Source organism: Denticeps clupeoides, unplaced genomic scaffold (genome assembly GCF_900700375.1).
Source record: "Denticeps clupeoides unplaced genomic scaffold, fDenClu1.1, whole genome shotgun sequence".
NCBI lineage: Eukaryota > Metazoa > Chordata > Actinopteri > Clupeiformes > Denticipitidae > Denticeps > Denticeps clupeoides.
The window spans coordinates 1,727-17,120 of NW_021630121.1; the positions used below are offsets into that span (position 1 = coordinate 1,727).

Here is a 15,394-nt window from a genome sequence, read left to right on the forward strand (position 1 = left end):
CCGAGGGGCAGACCTTTCATGTTTAAAAGGTTAAAACCAGGCTGAAGTTGTTCTTTAGGTTCCTAGGGGTGGGGTTGGTTTTAGGATTACAAAAGTCTTCCTCACAGAATGAAGAAGAAATCGGCAAAACATCAAGAAAGGGAAGGAGTGCGGGAGAGAAGAAGAAGAAAAAGTCGCAGATCTAAAAATATCACGGTTCCGAAATGTCGTTGTCGTCGTCATCATGGCTCATCACGGCCAGGGGAATGGAAACGTCCGCTTCACCGTAACGCCTGGAGATCTGCAGGATGTGGTTCCTCTAAGTCTCCTTTTATCATGACACACAGATGTTTACAGTGAAATACCAACCAGAACTCCTCCCACTGATTTCAGGTGGAGGAGAAGATCTCCATCTCACACCTGGTACTGTAGGTTCAGAGCCCCGCCCGGCCCCTGGGGAATAAAAAAAGTCTCAATACTGGCTTCTTCTACACATCAGGTTCCATCTAATCCTCAACCATGAACCTCACCTGATCTACAAATCTCCACACGACCTTGTCCCCTTGGAATCTGGGACAGAATTGTGGGATCATCTGGCTGGTATAACTAAGAGAAACTGTGAGTGGACGGTTGGACCTAAAGAGGTGGAGTAAAGCATCCCAGTAACTACAGTATCTACAAAAAAACATCATTTTGTGCAGTTCAACTCTTCTTTTCTGGATTTGGTTTTCTGGTCCTTCTCCTGTCGACTTTACACCCCACGTACAGCGCATGACGGGATCATGACGATTCTTCAGCATGTAGCTGGTGGTGATTCTGGCCTGAATGGGTACGAAACGGGTTTTAATTCCACCATTTACGACCGAACCAGGTGATCTTGTTCATCACTTCATCAATATTTTACTTTTTAAACCCAAGTCTGATAAAATACAATCAAATCTATTATTCAAACGGCCAATAAAACACTGATAATTACTCACATTGTGAAGTAATTGACCCCCTTTTATTGTTTTTTCTTGGGCGTTTCCCTCTCTGAAAGCTTTTCAGACGATGCGCTTGATTGGCTGGAATCCACGTGATTCACAGCATCTCATTAAAATGAAGAAGGTTAAATACATGAACTATAATAAACTAGACCTTTAGTATATTTTATTTGGATTATGTTAATGAGTGAAATATATATTTCTGATATATGTTTCAGAAGGCGTGTTCCTGTGTACGACTGGTTGATGGATGAACCTCTCTTGCTCGGTTGTTAACTTGTTGTGCCACAAGATGTCGCCAGTTCTACATTTACAACCTGTAGGTATGTTTGATGGTTGACAGGAAAAGTAATGACATTTTTTATGTGACAGACTAGGGCGGGATGAGCCGTCTCGTCTCCTACTTTATTAAATTATTGTATAGAATGACTTTTCATAAATTTTTCAGTTCTGGTATATTTGCAATCTGCCCTCGCAGATAATGTAGATGCAGTTCATTTATTCCACTGATTATTGGAATTGGAATAATTGGAATTGTATATTCTTTTTATACAACTGTTATATTTTTCATTTTAGTATTACTAATACAGTATGTACATTACATTCTGTTTATTTAAATAAATTCATGTTCCAAACACGTTTATAAGCCTCAATCTCAATCCATACATGCTGTAGATTAATGTGGCACCTTTCAGGGAAAAATGTGATATTAGAACAATATGTAGCACAAATCAGGTAAGTTTTTCAGAAGATTAAAATACAATTCATGAAATTATAAATAAAAAGAAAGTTCTAATATAACTAAAATATATTAGTGTGTGTGAATTGTGAATGCTTTATATTCATGTATTGGGTATATATATACATATATGTGTGTGTGTGTGTGTGTGTGTGGAGATGATGAACCAGTTTTTGCTTATTATGTCTTCTGCTGGACATTGGACAGGAAGTTTAATATTAACCGGGTGGGTGGAGCCTCTGCAGCTGAGTGCAGGTTGAGATCTTCGTGCCTGCAGCGATGGAGAGGAGCACGCCTGGTGCACTGCTGGTGCTGGAGAACTTCATCGGGGGGAAGTTTGTCTCCTGCTCCTCGCACATCGACTCGTATGACCCGTCCACTGGGGACGTTTACTGCAGGGTGCCGGACAGCGGCGGAGAGGAGGTGAGGGTGGCGCTCCTGACTTTCATGGCCAGTAACACCGCTTTAAATATGCTGCGCTCTGATTGGCTGATTGCGTGTCTGGGTCAGTGACCTCTTTCTGATAAACATATATCAAATCAGCGCTTCATTATTGTTAGGTAAAGCATGAAAAATCATGATTTATCTTCTCTGGCATAGCTGAACGAGTGTCTTGATGACAACATTAAGGTATGTGAGTGAAGTCATAAAAAACGTCCCTCTGTCGATGAAATGTGTATAAATATGTATAAATGTGAAAGGCATTTTAATCCTTTATTAATGTGAAGCATTATTATTGTTGCCTGCGGTTGCACCTTTGGTCTCAAAGTCAAGCACCAGCATTAATAATTAATCTGATGCTCCGCCCACCGCGTCACGCTCCTCATCATCCTCAGAGGATGCAGAATTCTCCATCATCTGACTGTGATTCTGAATCCTCTCGTGATAATCGGATGATGAGCTCGGCTTTGCACATCACACGACCCGAGGCTTCTGATTGGCTGCAGGTGGAGGAGGCGGTGCAGGCCGCCAGAGATGCCTTCCCTGCCTGGGCGTCCAGAAGCCCAGCAGACCGCGCCCAGGTGATGAACCGCCTGGCAGACCTGATTGAGGCCCGTCTGGAGGAGTTCGCCCGGGCGGAGTCAAAAGATCAGGGTGAGACTAACGTTTACAAAAGGGACGGGTCAGTGGACACACACACACACACACACAGAGCCTGTGGTATAACCACGTTGACCTCTGCTGTGATGCCCGACCCGCCAAGGTGCCACTGAGCAAAGCACCGTCCCCACACGCTGCTCCCCGGGCGCCTGTCATGGCCGCCCACTGTCACCAAGGGTGATGGTTAAATACAGAGGACACGTTTCACCGTGTCACCTGTGCTGTGCTGCAGTGTCTCACCATGACAATCTCTTCACTTTCACTTAATTGACTCTGAATGATGTGTGAAATGTGACCAGCAGGTGGCGCTGAACACATCTCAGAACGTCTTGTTCTAGTTACTGTACAATATTCTGAATGTTCTCTAGAAATCAGATATATATATTTACCACTTTATTACATAAAGATAAATAGTTTAGTGTTTCTGACACCTTTTAGTTGAGAGATACATGTTCATCATGTCCTCAATACAAATGAATTCACTTCCATGATGATTCATAAAAACTCCAAATATTGTTGTAAGATTCATAAATAGAACTTTAGCCGGTCTTTGGCCGGAACGTTGAATGAATTTGCGTATTTGTGCTCCAGGGAAGACCGTCACCTTCGCCCGGACCGTTGACATCCCGCGCTCCGTCCACAACCTCCGCTTCTTCGCCTCGTCTGCGCTGCACCACACCACCGACTGCAGCCAGATGGAGCCGGCGGGCTGCCTGAACTACACCATCCGCTGCCCGGTCGGTGTGGGTGAGTGAGTGTGTGTGTTGTGTAATATTTCCGCGTCGTTTTCCATCACTATGGGGCCAGTGGGGGCCTAGCAGGTAATAGGAAGCGGCCCCGTAATCAGAAGAATCGAATCCAAGGTCCCCACACGCTGCTCCCCGGGCGCCTGTCATGGTGCCCACTGTCACCGAGGGGGACGGTTAAATCCAGAGGACACGTGTCACCGTGTCACCGTGTGCTGTGCTGCAGTGTCTCACAATGACAGTCTCTTCACTTTCACTTTCAGCGGCGCTCATCAGTCCCTGGAACCTCCCCCTCTATCTCCTCACCTGGAAAATCGCCCCGGCCATCGCCGCCGGCAACACCGTGGTGGCCAAGCCCAGCGAGCTGACGTCGGTGACGGCCTGGATGATGTGCCGACTGATGAACGAAGCCGGTGTGTGTGTGATGGACACGATTACGTCCCGGTGGTGTTACTCCGGCTCAGGGTGTGTGTGTGTGTGTGTGTACAGGCCTCCCTCCAGGCGTGGTGAACGTGGTGTTCGGCTCGGGGATGCGGGCGGGTGACGCTCTGGTCTCCCACCCTGACGTCCCGCTGGTCTCCTTCACCGGCAGCACGGCCACGGCTCGCGTCATTGCCGAGCGCAGCGCCCCCTACTGCAAGAGGCTCTCGCTGGAGCTCGGCGGCAAGAACCCGGCCATCGTGTTCGCCGACGCCGACCTGGAGCGTTGTGTGGCCACCACCGTCCGCTCCAGCTTCTCCAACCAGGTGACGCTCTAGGACGGTTTTCTGACGCTGGGACGTCTGAGATGTGACCAGCCTGTCCCTCCACAGGGTGAGATCTGTCTCTGCACCAGCCGCGTCTTTGTGGAGCGCAGCGTCTACCCAGAATTCCTCAGGAGGTTTGTGGCGGCGGCGCGCCAGTGGAAGACCGGCGTGCCCTCTGACCCTGCAAACAGCAACGGTGCCCTGGTCAGCAGAGAGCATCTGGAGAAGGTCAGAAAATATGCACTCAACTTATCAAAAATGAGCCTCTGAGACCCGAGCATCTCCTCCATCACCGATGCCCTTTGACCCTCTCCAGGTGCGCAGTTTTGTGAAGTTGGCGTGGGAGGAAGGTGCCCAGGTGCATTGTGGGGAAGGTGTGGACAAGCTGGAGGTCCCGGAGCAGAACGCGGGGGGCTACTACATGCTCCCCACAGTCGTCACTGGGGCGACGGACTCCTCCCGCCTCATGCAGGAGGAGATCTTCGGCCCTGTGGTCTGCGTGGCGCCCTTTGACCTGGAAGAGGAAGTGATCTTGCGGGCAAATGGCGTGCGGTATGGCTTGGCCGCCACGGTCTGGTCACGTGATGTGGGTCGCGTGCATCGTGTTGCTAAGCAACTGCAGGCGGGGCTTGTGTGGACCAACTGCTGGCTGGTGCGTGATCTGAACCTGCCCTTTGGAGGAATGAAAAACTCTGGGGTTGGACGGGAGGGAGGGAAAGACTCGCACCACTTCTTCACCGAGGTTAAGACGGTTACCATCAAACACTGAGGAATATAGATCAATAAAAAAACAGATAATGAACAATCGTGTCTCAAAACATTCCCACAACGTTCCCACAACACCAATACATATGATGTCAGCAGACGTCCTGCACAACTCAGAGCTGAACATGACACCTTTAGAGATTTTAGGAATCCAGCATTTGGTCTGTAGCAGTCCCAGTCACGCAGACGCAGTCACACCGTCCCAGTCACGCAGTCCCAGTCACGCAGACGCAGTCACGCAGACGCAGTCACGAAGACGCAGTCACGCAGACGCAGTCACGCAGACGCAGTCACACCGTCCCAGTCACACAGACGCAGTCACACCGTCCCAGTCACGCAGTCCCAGTCACGCAGACGCAGTCACGCAGACGCAGTCACGAAGACGCAGTCACGCAGACGCAGTCACGCAGACGCAGTCACACCGTCCCAGTCACACAGACGCAGTCACACCGTCCCAGTCACGCAGTCCCAGTCACGCAGACGCAGTCACACCGTCCCAGTCACGCAGACGCAGTCACACCGTTCCAGTCACGCAGACGCAGTCACACCGTCCCAGTCACGCAGACGCAGTCACACCGTTCCAGTCACGCAGTCCCAGTCACGCAGACGCAGTCACACCGTCCCAGTCACGCAGTCCCAGTCACGCGGACGCAGTCGCACCGTCCCAGTCACGCAGACGCAGTCACACCGTCCCAGTCACGCAGTCCCAGTCACGCAGACGCAGTCACACCGTCCCAGTCACGCAGACGCAGTCACACCGTCCCAGTCACGCAGTCCCAGTCACGCAGACGCAGTCACACCGTCCCAGTCACGCAGACGCAGTCACACCGTCCCAGTCACGCAGTCCCAGTCACGCAGACGCAGTCACACTGTCCCAGTCACGCAGACGCAGTCACACCGTCCCAGTCACGCAGTCCCAGTCACGCAGACGCAGTCACACCGTCCCAGTCACGCAGCCGCAGTCACACCGTCCCAGTCACGCAGACGCAGTCACACCGTCCCAGTCACGCAGTCCCAGTCACGCAGACGCAGTCACACCGTCCCAGTCACGCAGTCCCAGTCACGCAGACGCAGTCACGCAGACGCAGTCACGAAGACGCAGTCACGCAGACGCAGTCACGCAGACGCAGTCACACCGTCCCAGTCACGCAGACGCAGTCACACCGTCCCAGTCACGCAGACGCAGTCACACCGTCCCAGTCACGCAGTCCCAGTCACGCAGACGCAGTCACACCGTCCCAGTCACGCAGTCCCAGTCACGCAGACGCAGTCGCACCGTCCCAGTCGCACCGTCCCAGTCACGCAGACGCAGTCACACCGTCCCAGTCACGCAGTCCCAGTCACGCAGACGCAGTCACACCGTCCCAGTCACGCAGTCCCAGTCACGCAGATGCAGTCATCCAGACGCTGTCACGCAGACGCTGTAACGCAGACGCAGTCACACAGATGCAGACGCAGTCACACCGTCCCAGTCACGCAGTCCCAGTCACGCAGACGCAGTCACACCGTCCCAGTCACGCAGACGCAGTCACACCGTCCCAGTCACGCAGTCCCAGTCACGCAGATGCAGTCATCCAGACGCTGTCATGCAGACGCTGTAACGCAGACGCAGTCACACAGATGCAGACGCAGTGATGCAGCCACGCAGACGCAGCCTTACGTGGCCTTTTGTTCAGTAAACCTTGGTAATTTGTTACAGAATAAAAGAACTTCATCTGAATGGTTTCGTTCTGTGTCTCACCGTATGTCTGTGTGTGAACATTTGGCTGAAATTAAAAACCGTAACGGATCTGGTGCTGAACGTGACTAGCGGCCGTCGGAAACGCGGCTTTTACTCTCGCAGAGTAAATACAGAACAGAAGAGGAAAGGAGTGACCGCGTTCAGTCACGTCCACCGTGTTTTCTCATGAAGAAGCTGCCTGTGACCCGCTGGACGCGAGTTCCTGCCCGGTGTTATGGTTGTGTGGCGGGAAAAGACCCGGCGCCGCCCTGCCCCGCCCACCTCATTCACCAGTTTCATACCCTGGATACCATCACGTCCACTTTACCTCGAATCACCCCAGATCTTCCTCAGGTTCAGGTCCATCCACAAAATCTACTCACAAGTCCCATGGTTCTTACGACCATTGCGTCCCTGAGCTGGACACTGTCCCTGTCACTACTGATTGTAAAGAATATGGTAAATGGCTCCTTTACTGTTCCGTTAATTTCACTGCTAGTTGGTGGCTTGTATTACGGGGAAAACCCTACTGGTCTTAGTCTTAGTTTTGGTCGTGAGTCTGAGTTTTAGGGTCATGGTCCTAGTTTTTGTTTTAAAATCTGGATTCGGTTATTAGTTTTGGTCTTTGCTTTTGGTCTTGTGTCCTTGGACCTTTGTCTTGGTGTCATGCCATGTGTTGGTCTTGGTTCTGGACTCTGTTGGGGCCTTATGTTCATTACAGACGTGAATAGACATGCTGCGTCCATCCTGGTGTGAAGCTGGTCAGGATTAATTCACTGTGATACCAGGAGAAGTTCATGGGGGCGTTTTTTTTCCTCTCCACAGCAGATTAGAAATGAGAACTGCTGAGTCGTGTGGAAAAATCCCACCACTGTAATCAAGTTAAATAAACCCTGCGTGGCCCGTGGCCCTGACCTCGTGTGGCGCTGTGGGAAACTGAGAGGCAGAGACCAGGGAGGCCCGGATTTCAGCGCCACGTGATCCACGGTTTCGTTTCTGAAGGCCACGCCGCCTGCTCCAGACTCTAATGATCACCGACGGTACGAAAGAGGACTTTCTGCAGAATGTGGCGTTACGACCCGCGATCACGTGATGCGCGGTCTGTATGTACTGTCTTGTTTGTGTGGGAGGAGCCTGTAATAAACTCCTCCCAGACCTGACGCTGATTTGCGCGCCCGTCGGAGTGACGCTGTAAAAGACGGAGGGGAGAGAAGGAGAGAGAGAGGAGGATGGGGAAATACGACCGACAGATGCCCTGTTCCCATTACTCTTCAATCAGCCGAACCACACCCACGTCCCGCCTCTCCTCGCCTCTCTCCACCGGCTCCACTGCTCACATCCAGTTTAAATCCTTGATGCTGCCTACAGGGCTGTAAATGGAAGTTCTCCCTCTTACACCAACACACTACTAGCCAGATACACTCCTGCACGCCCTCTCAGATCTGCACACCAAACCAGACTAAAAATCCCCTCTTCACGGGGTCTCCGGTCCCAATCCACTCTGTTCTCCTGTGTTGTCCCTGGCTGGTGGGACGACTTGTCCTGCTCCATTCGACTAGCCGAGACTAATACCACCTTCAAGGGGCAGCTGAAAACCTACTTGTTCAAAAAGTATTACCGACAAATCTAACACTTACACACGCACATGCGTACACATTGCACAAAACAATACAAATATATATATATACATTATAATTTTTCTTCGTCTAGCACTTAACAATCTCCGAGCATGCTCTTTGCTGACAAGTTCGGCCTTATCAGGGATCTTAGTTTGTAAACTCAAATTCTATAGAAATCGAACGAGAATTGCTGGTGTCTTCCTCTTGTAAGTCGCTTTGGATAAAAGTAAAGTCTGCTAAATAAAGAAAAGTTAAGTAGTCTACCCGGTGCTTTTTCGTGGCCAGACTGCGTTTCAAGGCGTGACTTGTATTGCTTCGTTTTATTAAAAACCACCTCTAATTGTCCACGTTCCTGAGCAGGAACCAGGACCAGGAACCAGGACTAGGACGTGGCGTGTTCAGTGATGTGTTGCATTACAGTGCATACGAACGCAGTTGAAATGCAGCCGCTGTCTTGCACAATTATTCCAAAAATTCTCACCTACTTCTAAACCATCAGCATCCACGTGAATATTTTCCATCAGCAGGAATATTTTCCACATTTGCATGCATGAAGGATGTTTCGTTTTTTTTTTTGAACCACAGAAAATAACGGAACCCGAGTGTAAAAAACACGATGTCGTGCCTGTCCACCCTTCTTTTCTTTCCTTCTGCGTGATAACATCTCTGGATGCGTGACCCGGGACGTGGATGGTTGCCATCGGTCACGTATTTTCCTGGCACTTCCTGCAGCGCGGGCGGGGCACTCTGCGCGCCGGTGGGGCGTCGCCCATCTGATGCCCGGTGCTGCCAGCACACGTCCCTCTGGGCTGGGCAGCTTTTTTTGAAGTTTTTTGAAACTGAGACATATCACAATATGAATGTCATTCATTGACACTGACCTTCGACCTATGGATTAGATTTGTCTGGATTCGTTTTTAGTTCTAAATGTTTTAGCATCATGTGAGAGATCTGGGGTTCGAAGGGCACGCTCTGGTTTCCAGAAGAAGTACTTCCTGGGATTTCGTCGGGTTATTAATTAGCTCAGATGTTTGTCCAGGAGAAGCCCAGCTTGACCCCAGCTGGATGAGTAACTGGAGCCTTTCCTTCCACAGGTCAAAGGTCACATTCTCAGGCATGTACAGACTCTCAACAGTCGAGCTGAGGTTCTGCTGGGTCATTTTTTCCATCTGGTTTAAGTTCGATGGTTGTCGGTGATGTGGGCAGTGGAGGCCTAGTGGTTAAGGAAGCGGCCCCGTAATCAGAAGGTTGCCGGTTCGAATCCCGATCTGCCAAGGTACCACTGAGGTGCCACTGAGCAAAGCACCGTCCCCACACACTGCTCCCCGGGCACCTGTCATGGTGCCCACTGCTCACTCAGGGTGATGGGTTAAATGCAGAGGACAAATTTCACTGTGTGCACTGTGTGCTGTGCTGCTGTGTATCACATGTGACAATCACTTCACTTTCACTTTCAGATTCATCTCGTAAATCGTTCACCAGAACCACAATGGTGTAGTGAGCGTCTGTGGTGGACAGGGGGCGCTGCTGGGATGGGTGAGTAGAAGGTCAAGAACATGGGACTGCTTTTAATGCTGAGATGTGAGAAACGTGGAACTTCTGCGATTACTCGGAATTTCCTAAAACGAACGCTGCACTCATCTACCCAGCGTTGACTTATTCACCTGACCTCTGACCCCTGGTATGAGCAGTCCGGGTCAATGTTTCACACTGAGCTCCTTCTGAGAAAACGTCAAGACGCTGGTGAGGTTGAGTGTGAGGGTGTGAGGTCAGGAGAAAGTGGAGCGGGTGAAATATTAATGGGTCGAATCTGCAATGTGGCGCATGGGGCTGTGCCAGAGTCCACGGCCGCCGGTCACTTTTACACCGACTAGAAAAAGTGGAAAAAGGTGCATCGACTAACTATATATGTGTTTTCTTTTAATGTATTTATGATTTGTTAATGTTTTTTCTACCTCATTCTAGACCTTTAAAACCGCGCTCCGTGTCCCCTGTTTGTACTTTATGTCACCTGATTCGTCCGTCACACACGGTCACTTTATGTCATGATGTAACGTTGTTTAAACGTTCCATGTAGCACCAGGTTCACCAGGTTCACTATGTACCGTCTAACACGTTTGTGGCTGAAAGGACAATGAAGCTCAACTTGAAGTTGAAGTTGACAGCATTTTAGACAGCATTTACCAGACGTCCTTATCCAGAGCGACTATTTACAGGGACAGTCCCCCCCTGGAGACACTCAGGGTTAAGTGTCTTGAACCTGGGTCTTCTGGTTCATAGGCGAGTGTGTTACCCGCTAGGCTACTACCAGCCCATGCTGAAGTTGAAGTTGAAGTTGACTCTGGATAAGGGCTCCTGGTGTCATCGTCGCCCTTCGGCTGCCCCCGTCAGGTTTGGCCACAGCGGATCACAGCGGCTGTCCATGCCAAGTTTAACGCCGGATGCCACCCTCCTCATTTACAAGGGCTTGGGACCGTCACCAAGAAATACCCTGTCACCTGCGTCCCCAGTGGCCAAGACCATGGGTGAACGAGTAAATTTGACATTAGTTAACCTGCCCCACACTGCCAGTCCTGTATAGGGCCGGGAAAATATGGCCCCATGTCACTGTGGTGGCCGTGGTGGCCTGGCGGTTAAGGAAGCGGCCCCGTAATCAGAAGGTTGCCGGTTCAAATCCACTGCCACTGGATGTGCCACTGAGGTCCCCTTGATGAAGGTCCTGTCCCCACACACTGCCCACTGCTCACCAAGGGTGACGGTTCAATACAGACGACAAATTTGTGTCTCGCAATGACACTTTCGCTGACCTGCAGAATATATGTGTCCGGATCTGAAGGGGTCATGTGAGATGGAAGAAGAAGAATACAGAGACTACAGGAAGTATGCGCCTTTATTAACCTGGACTGCGTGTCTGGTGTTTCCATATTCAGACTCGCTGACAATGGCCGTGCAACCGCCGGCTTCCTATGAAGGCCAGGAGAGAAAGTCACGTTTCCTACAATTCTTCACGTTGTCCAAACACACTGAGCAGCGACAAGATGCTATAAATGTCACACTTAACATAGTTTACCGCCGTTTGGAGATAACAATGACCTTTAGGATGCTGAATCCCCGATGGTGACCCCAACTTAGTAACTTAGTATGTCTTATAAAAGCCTAATACACCTCACACATACACACACACACACACACACACACACCCTGCGCCAGACAGACAGACGACCAGGAAAGGGCGAGGCATTTCGCCCACACGCCCGCCGCCCTGAAACCCTCACATCCTCCCAGCCGACGCTCTGATCTCCACCAATGAGATGTCCCCGTATTGTCCCGGCGCGGAGACTCCATGGCTGCCGCCCGCCTATTGTCCGATCGTATCAGTGACACGCCGCCGGTCATGTGACTGCTTATTAATGACAAGCGTCGCTGTAAACGATGACTTTTTACTTTTCTAACTCCTGGCTGCAGAACCCAACACACAAATAAAAAAAACTTATTGCAAAAAGTACTAATTGTCTGTAAAAGAGCAGTTGGTTGAGCGCGGTGAAGACCGGTGATCTGGAGTAATGTGGCCCGGGGGGGCATGGTGGCCTCGTCTCGTCACTCTCTGGAAAAGCTGCACAGCTGACGCCGAGCAAAGCTGTCACCACCATGGTGGCGTGACGAGGCAGGTGAACAGAAGCGGTGACGAGGAGGTGACGAGATGACGAGGACGTCACCAGACCGGGGTTGAATGGGGACGCACGGGACAGGGGGGACATCCGAGGACACATAGCTTCACAGGCCTGACGGCGAACAGAAACGAACAGGGCAGCTTTATACATTTTACTCAGGTGAAAACGATTAGGGGACATTACACAGGACAACAGTGACACTCCGGTCCGGGTCCCGGATCATGACAAAAGCGGTGATTGTGCTTTTAATTTTGCACACATATATAATATTATATCTGATTGTTATTCAAGTGATATTACTGAACGTGATTGAGGAGTGGTATTATAGGTAATAGTTTTAGAACTGTTAATAGTTTATTATAATAGTATTATTATTATATTATCTATAACTATTAATAGTTTTAGAAACTGTGCTATAGGAATCATTATTAGTGTTTAAGCATTCAGAAAATACCAAAATGAGCAGATGATCGTGATCATGAACTATTATTAATTCAGTGCTTTTCCTGCGGATGGACTGTGTAAAAATAATTTAAAAAAAATTAAAACGGTCCTTTTCTGAGACATTTTAACCAAAATTCCAGTTTCCACAATCAACGCAGATAAAAAAAAACTTTATAAAACACACACTGTTGACCTTGACTTCCTCTCCACATGTTATGTAATGAAGTGATGACGGTGCAGGTTATAGCAGGTCATCACCACACACACACCACACACACACACACACACACACACACACACACACACACACACACACACACACTCACACCTGAGGAATTTAAAACCAGAGTGTCACATTTAACATACGTTGTATGTGTGTCTGTGTGCATGTGTGTGTGTCTGTGTGTGTGTGTGTCTAGCCTTTCCAGTCAGTCTGCAGAGAAATAAATGACCTGATTTGCAAGATGACCAGCAGGGCAGCAATCGGTCAGTCAGTCGAGGGTCACAGACCTGCAGACTGCAGTCATGCCAGTGTGTGTGTGTGTGTGTGTGTGTGTGTGTGTGGGTGTGTGTGTGTGTTTAGGTGGTGTGTCTCAGATTCAACCAATGCAAGTAGAAAACAGAAACGAGCCTCCATATCCACGGCCAAAAAGCGTATTAGCATTAATAATTGATAAATTACAGCAACACAAATCAGGAAGAGCTGCAGGCTGATGAACTGAAATTTATAATTACAAAATAATCACATATTTATTCTTATAAATGTGTTTCCTCATACACACAGACACACAAGCGCTCATCATCTGTCTTTTTTCCGAGTGTACAGGATGTGTGTGTTTCAGGAAGAGGACAGAATACAGTGTGTGAGTGTTAGTGTGTGTGTATAAGAGAGAGTGTGTGTGTGACAATGATGTAACAATTCAAATTATGTGATAAACATTCTCACACACGCACACACACACACACACAGAGTGCAATTATGATGATCAGCAAACACAGTGGAACAGTGCGTGCATGTGTGTGTGTGTTCTGCTGTCCAGCACAGTTTTCCTGACCCAGATGGTCTCTCAGCACCGGCCTTTCACTCTCTCTCTCTCTCACACACACACACACACACACACACACACACACACACACGCACAAAGAAGAAACATTGAGGAACATGAATCCATTGTGGACACACATGGCAGGAGAAACGCCATCTACATTTCACCCAGTCATGTGTGTGTGTGTGTGTGTGTGTGTGTGTCTGTGTGTAAAAGCAGTCGTAACGACTGGAAACGCAGCTTGAACTGGTTTGTACCTCCAGACTGTAAAATGACACCCCGCTTCCTCCAGCTCTGCATCAGCCGCCCGTTTTCATGCTGAGTCACGACCGACGGAACCCCGTCAACCCCACGTCCACCTCCACCTCCACCTCCACCTCCACCTCCACCGCAGCAGAGGAGGATCAGAATGTGCAGCTGCTGCAGAAAAGCACAGATTTCACCACCGCGCAGCGGCCCGCAACCAGACAGAACCGGGCTGCAGCAGCTGAGGACCAGACCAGGTCCTGGGGGGACGTCTTCGGGACACGCTGATCCCACAGCAGACATGAGCTCTGACGTCAGCTGCTGATGTTCATCTTCATGTCCCTGTACAGGTAACTCAGAACACAGAACACAGGACCCGACTTGAACCAGAAATGATTCAATAACGAAAAATAAAACGGGCCTGAAAGCCCAGTTCTCCCACTCCCACAGGTTCAGGCCTGTTTACAGAAGGACAGAAGGGGCTCAGGACGTCCCCTGCTGATGAACACACACACAGAACACACAGGACACGGGACAATATCTGACTCACATGCATATTTCATATGTGTCATATTTCTCATGCTGACACACATTGAAGATTCGTTCACAGTCGCAGCGCCGGTCTCACGAAATCCGTGATTGATCTTGGTACGCCTCTGATGTCCTACAGGACGGCTCGTCTTCATGTCTTCCCGGCTCTGAATTTACTAGGACTAGGACTACTTTTATGCCATTTAGCAGATGCCCTTTTCCAGAGCCCCTTACAGTCAATAGTGACAGGGACAGTCCTCCTGGACACATTCAGGGGTAAGTGTCCTGCTCAGGGACACGGTGGTAGTAAGTGGGGCTTGAACCTGGGACTTTGTGGTCTTCAGGTTTATAGTCCAGTGTCTTACCTGCTATGCTAATCGTAAAATGAAATCGAAGCCTCTGCAGTTGGTGTTAAAGTTAATGTGACGTGATTGTCACTGTGAGACACTGCAGCACAGCACACGGTAACACGGTGACACGTGTCCTCTGTATTTAACCATCACCCTGAGTGAACAGTGGGACAGGTGCCCATGGAGCAGTGTGCGGGGACGGTGCTTTGCTCAGTGGCACCTTGGTGGTTCAGGATTCGAACCGGCAACCTTCTGTTTACAGGGCCGCTTCCTTAACCGCTAGGCCACTAATGGGAGTGGTTGGTAGTGGGCGTGGTCACATTATGTATAAACGGTATTAGATGCGTGGAGAACAGATGGAGATGGAGGACAACGGGAGGAGATGGACGCCACACTTGGGGGTGTCACATGTGGTCAAGAGGGACTTAAATCATCCTGAATGAAGAAGTAGGCCGTTTCAGAGCTGCCAATCATGGCTATAGGCTCCTCCCCTTTTTAAACAAGTAATTACACAGAAGCTAAACGGGCGGGTAGTTAGTTACCCCTCACCAACATGCAGACAGCAGGACAGATCGGCCACACCCACCACATGGTTTAAATGCCACGGAAGACAGGGTGGGCGTGACGACTGTCTGTCTGAGTGTGGAGAGACAGACAGGAAGAGTGTGTGTGTGTGTGTGTGTGTGTGTGTGTGTGTGTGAGGCTCCA

General features: G+C 49.9%; 2 protein-coding genes across 2 annotated transcripts; both read left to right on the forward strand.

The window, feature by feature from the left end:
* Positions 1–1,195: 1,195 nt before the first annotated feature.
* Positions 1,196–5,100, forward strand: aldh8a1 (aldehyde dehydrogenase 8 family, member A1). Its single transcript, XM_028969380.1, has 8 exons — positions 1,196–1,285; positions 1,909–2,124; positions 2,649–2,796; positions 3,394–3,549; positions 3,812–3,961; positions 4,038–4,294; positions 4,361–4,522; positions 4,611–5,100. The coding sequence occupies exons 2-8, from the start codon at positions 1,981–1,983 to the stop codon at positions 5,061–5,063; spliced, it is 1,470 nt and encodes a 489-aa protein (XP_028825213.1). The 5' UTR covers positions 1,196–1,285; positions 1,909–1,980; the 3' UTR covers positions 5,064–5,100.
* On the forward strand, positions 5,075–6,708 carry LOC114784083 (neurofilament heavy polypeptide-like). Its single transcript, XM_028969390.1, has 2 exons — positions 5,075–6,132; positions 6,212–6,708. Exons 1-2 carry the CDS (start codon positions 5,092–5,094, stop codon positions 6,692–6,694), a joined length of 1,524 nt encoding a protein of 507 aa, XP_028825223.1. The 5' UTR covers positions 5,075–5,091; the 3' UTR covers positions 6,695–6,708.
* Positions 6,709–15,394: the final 8,686 nt, after the last annotated feature.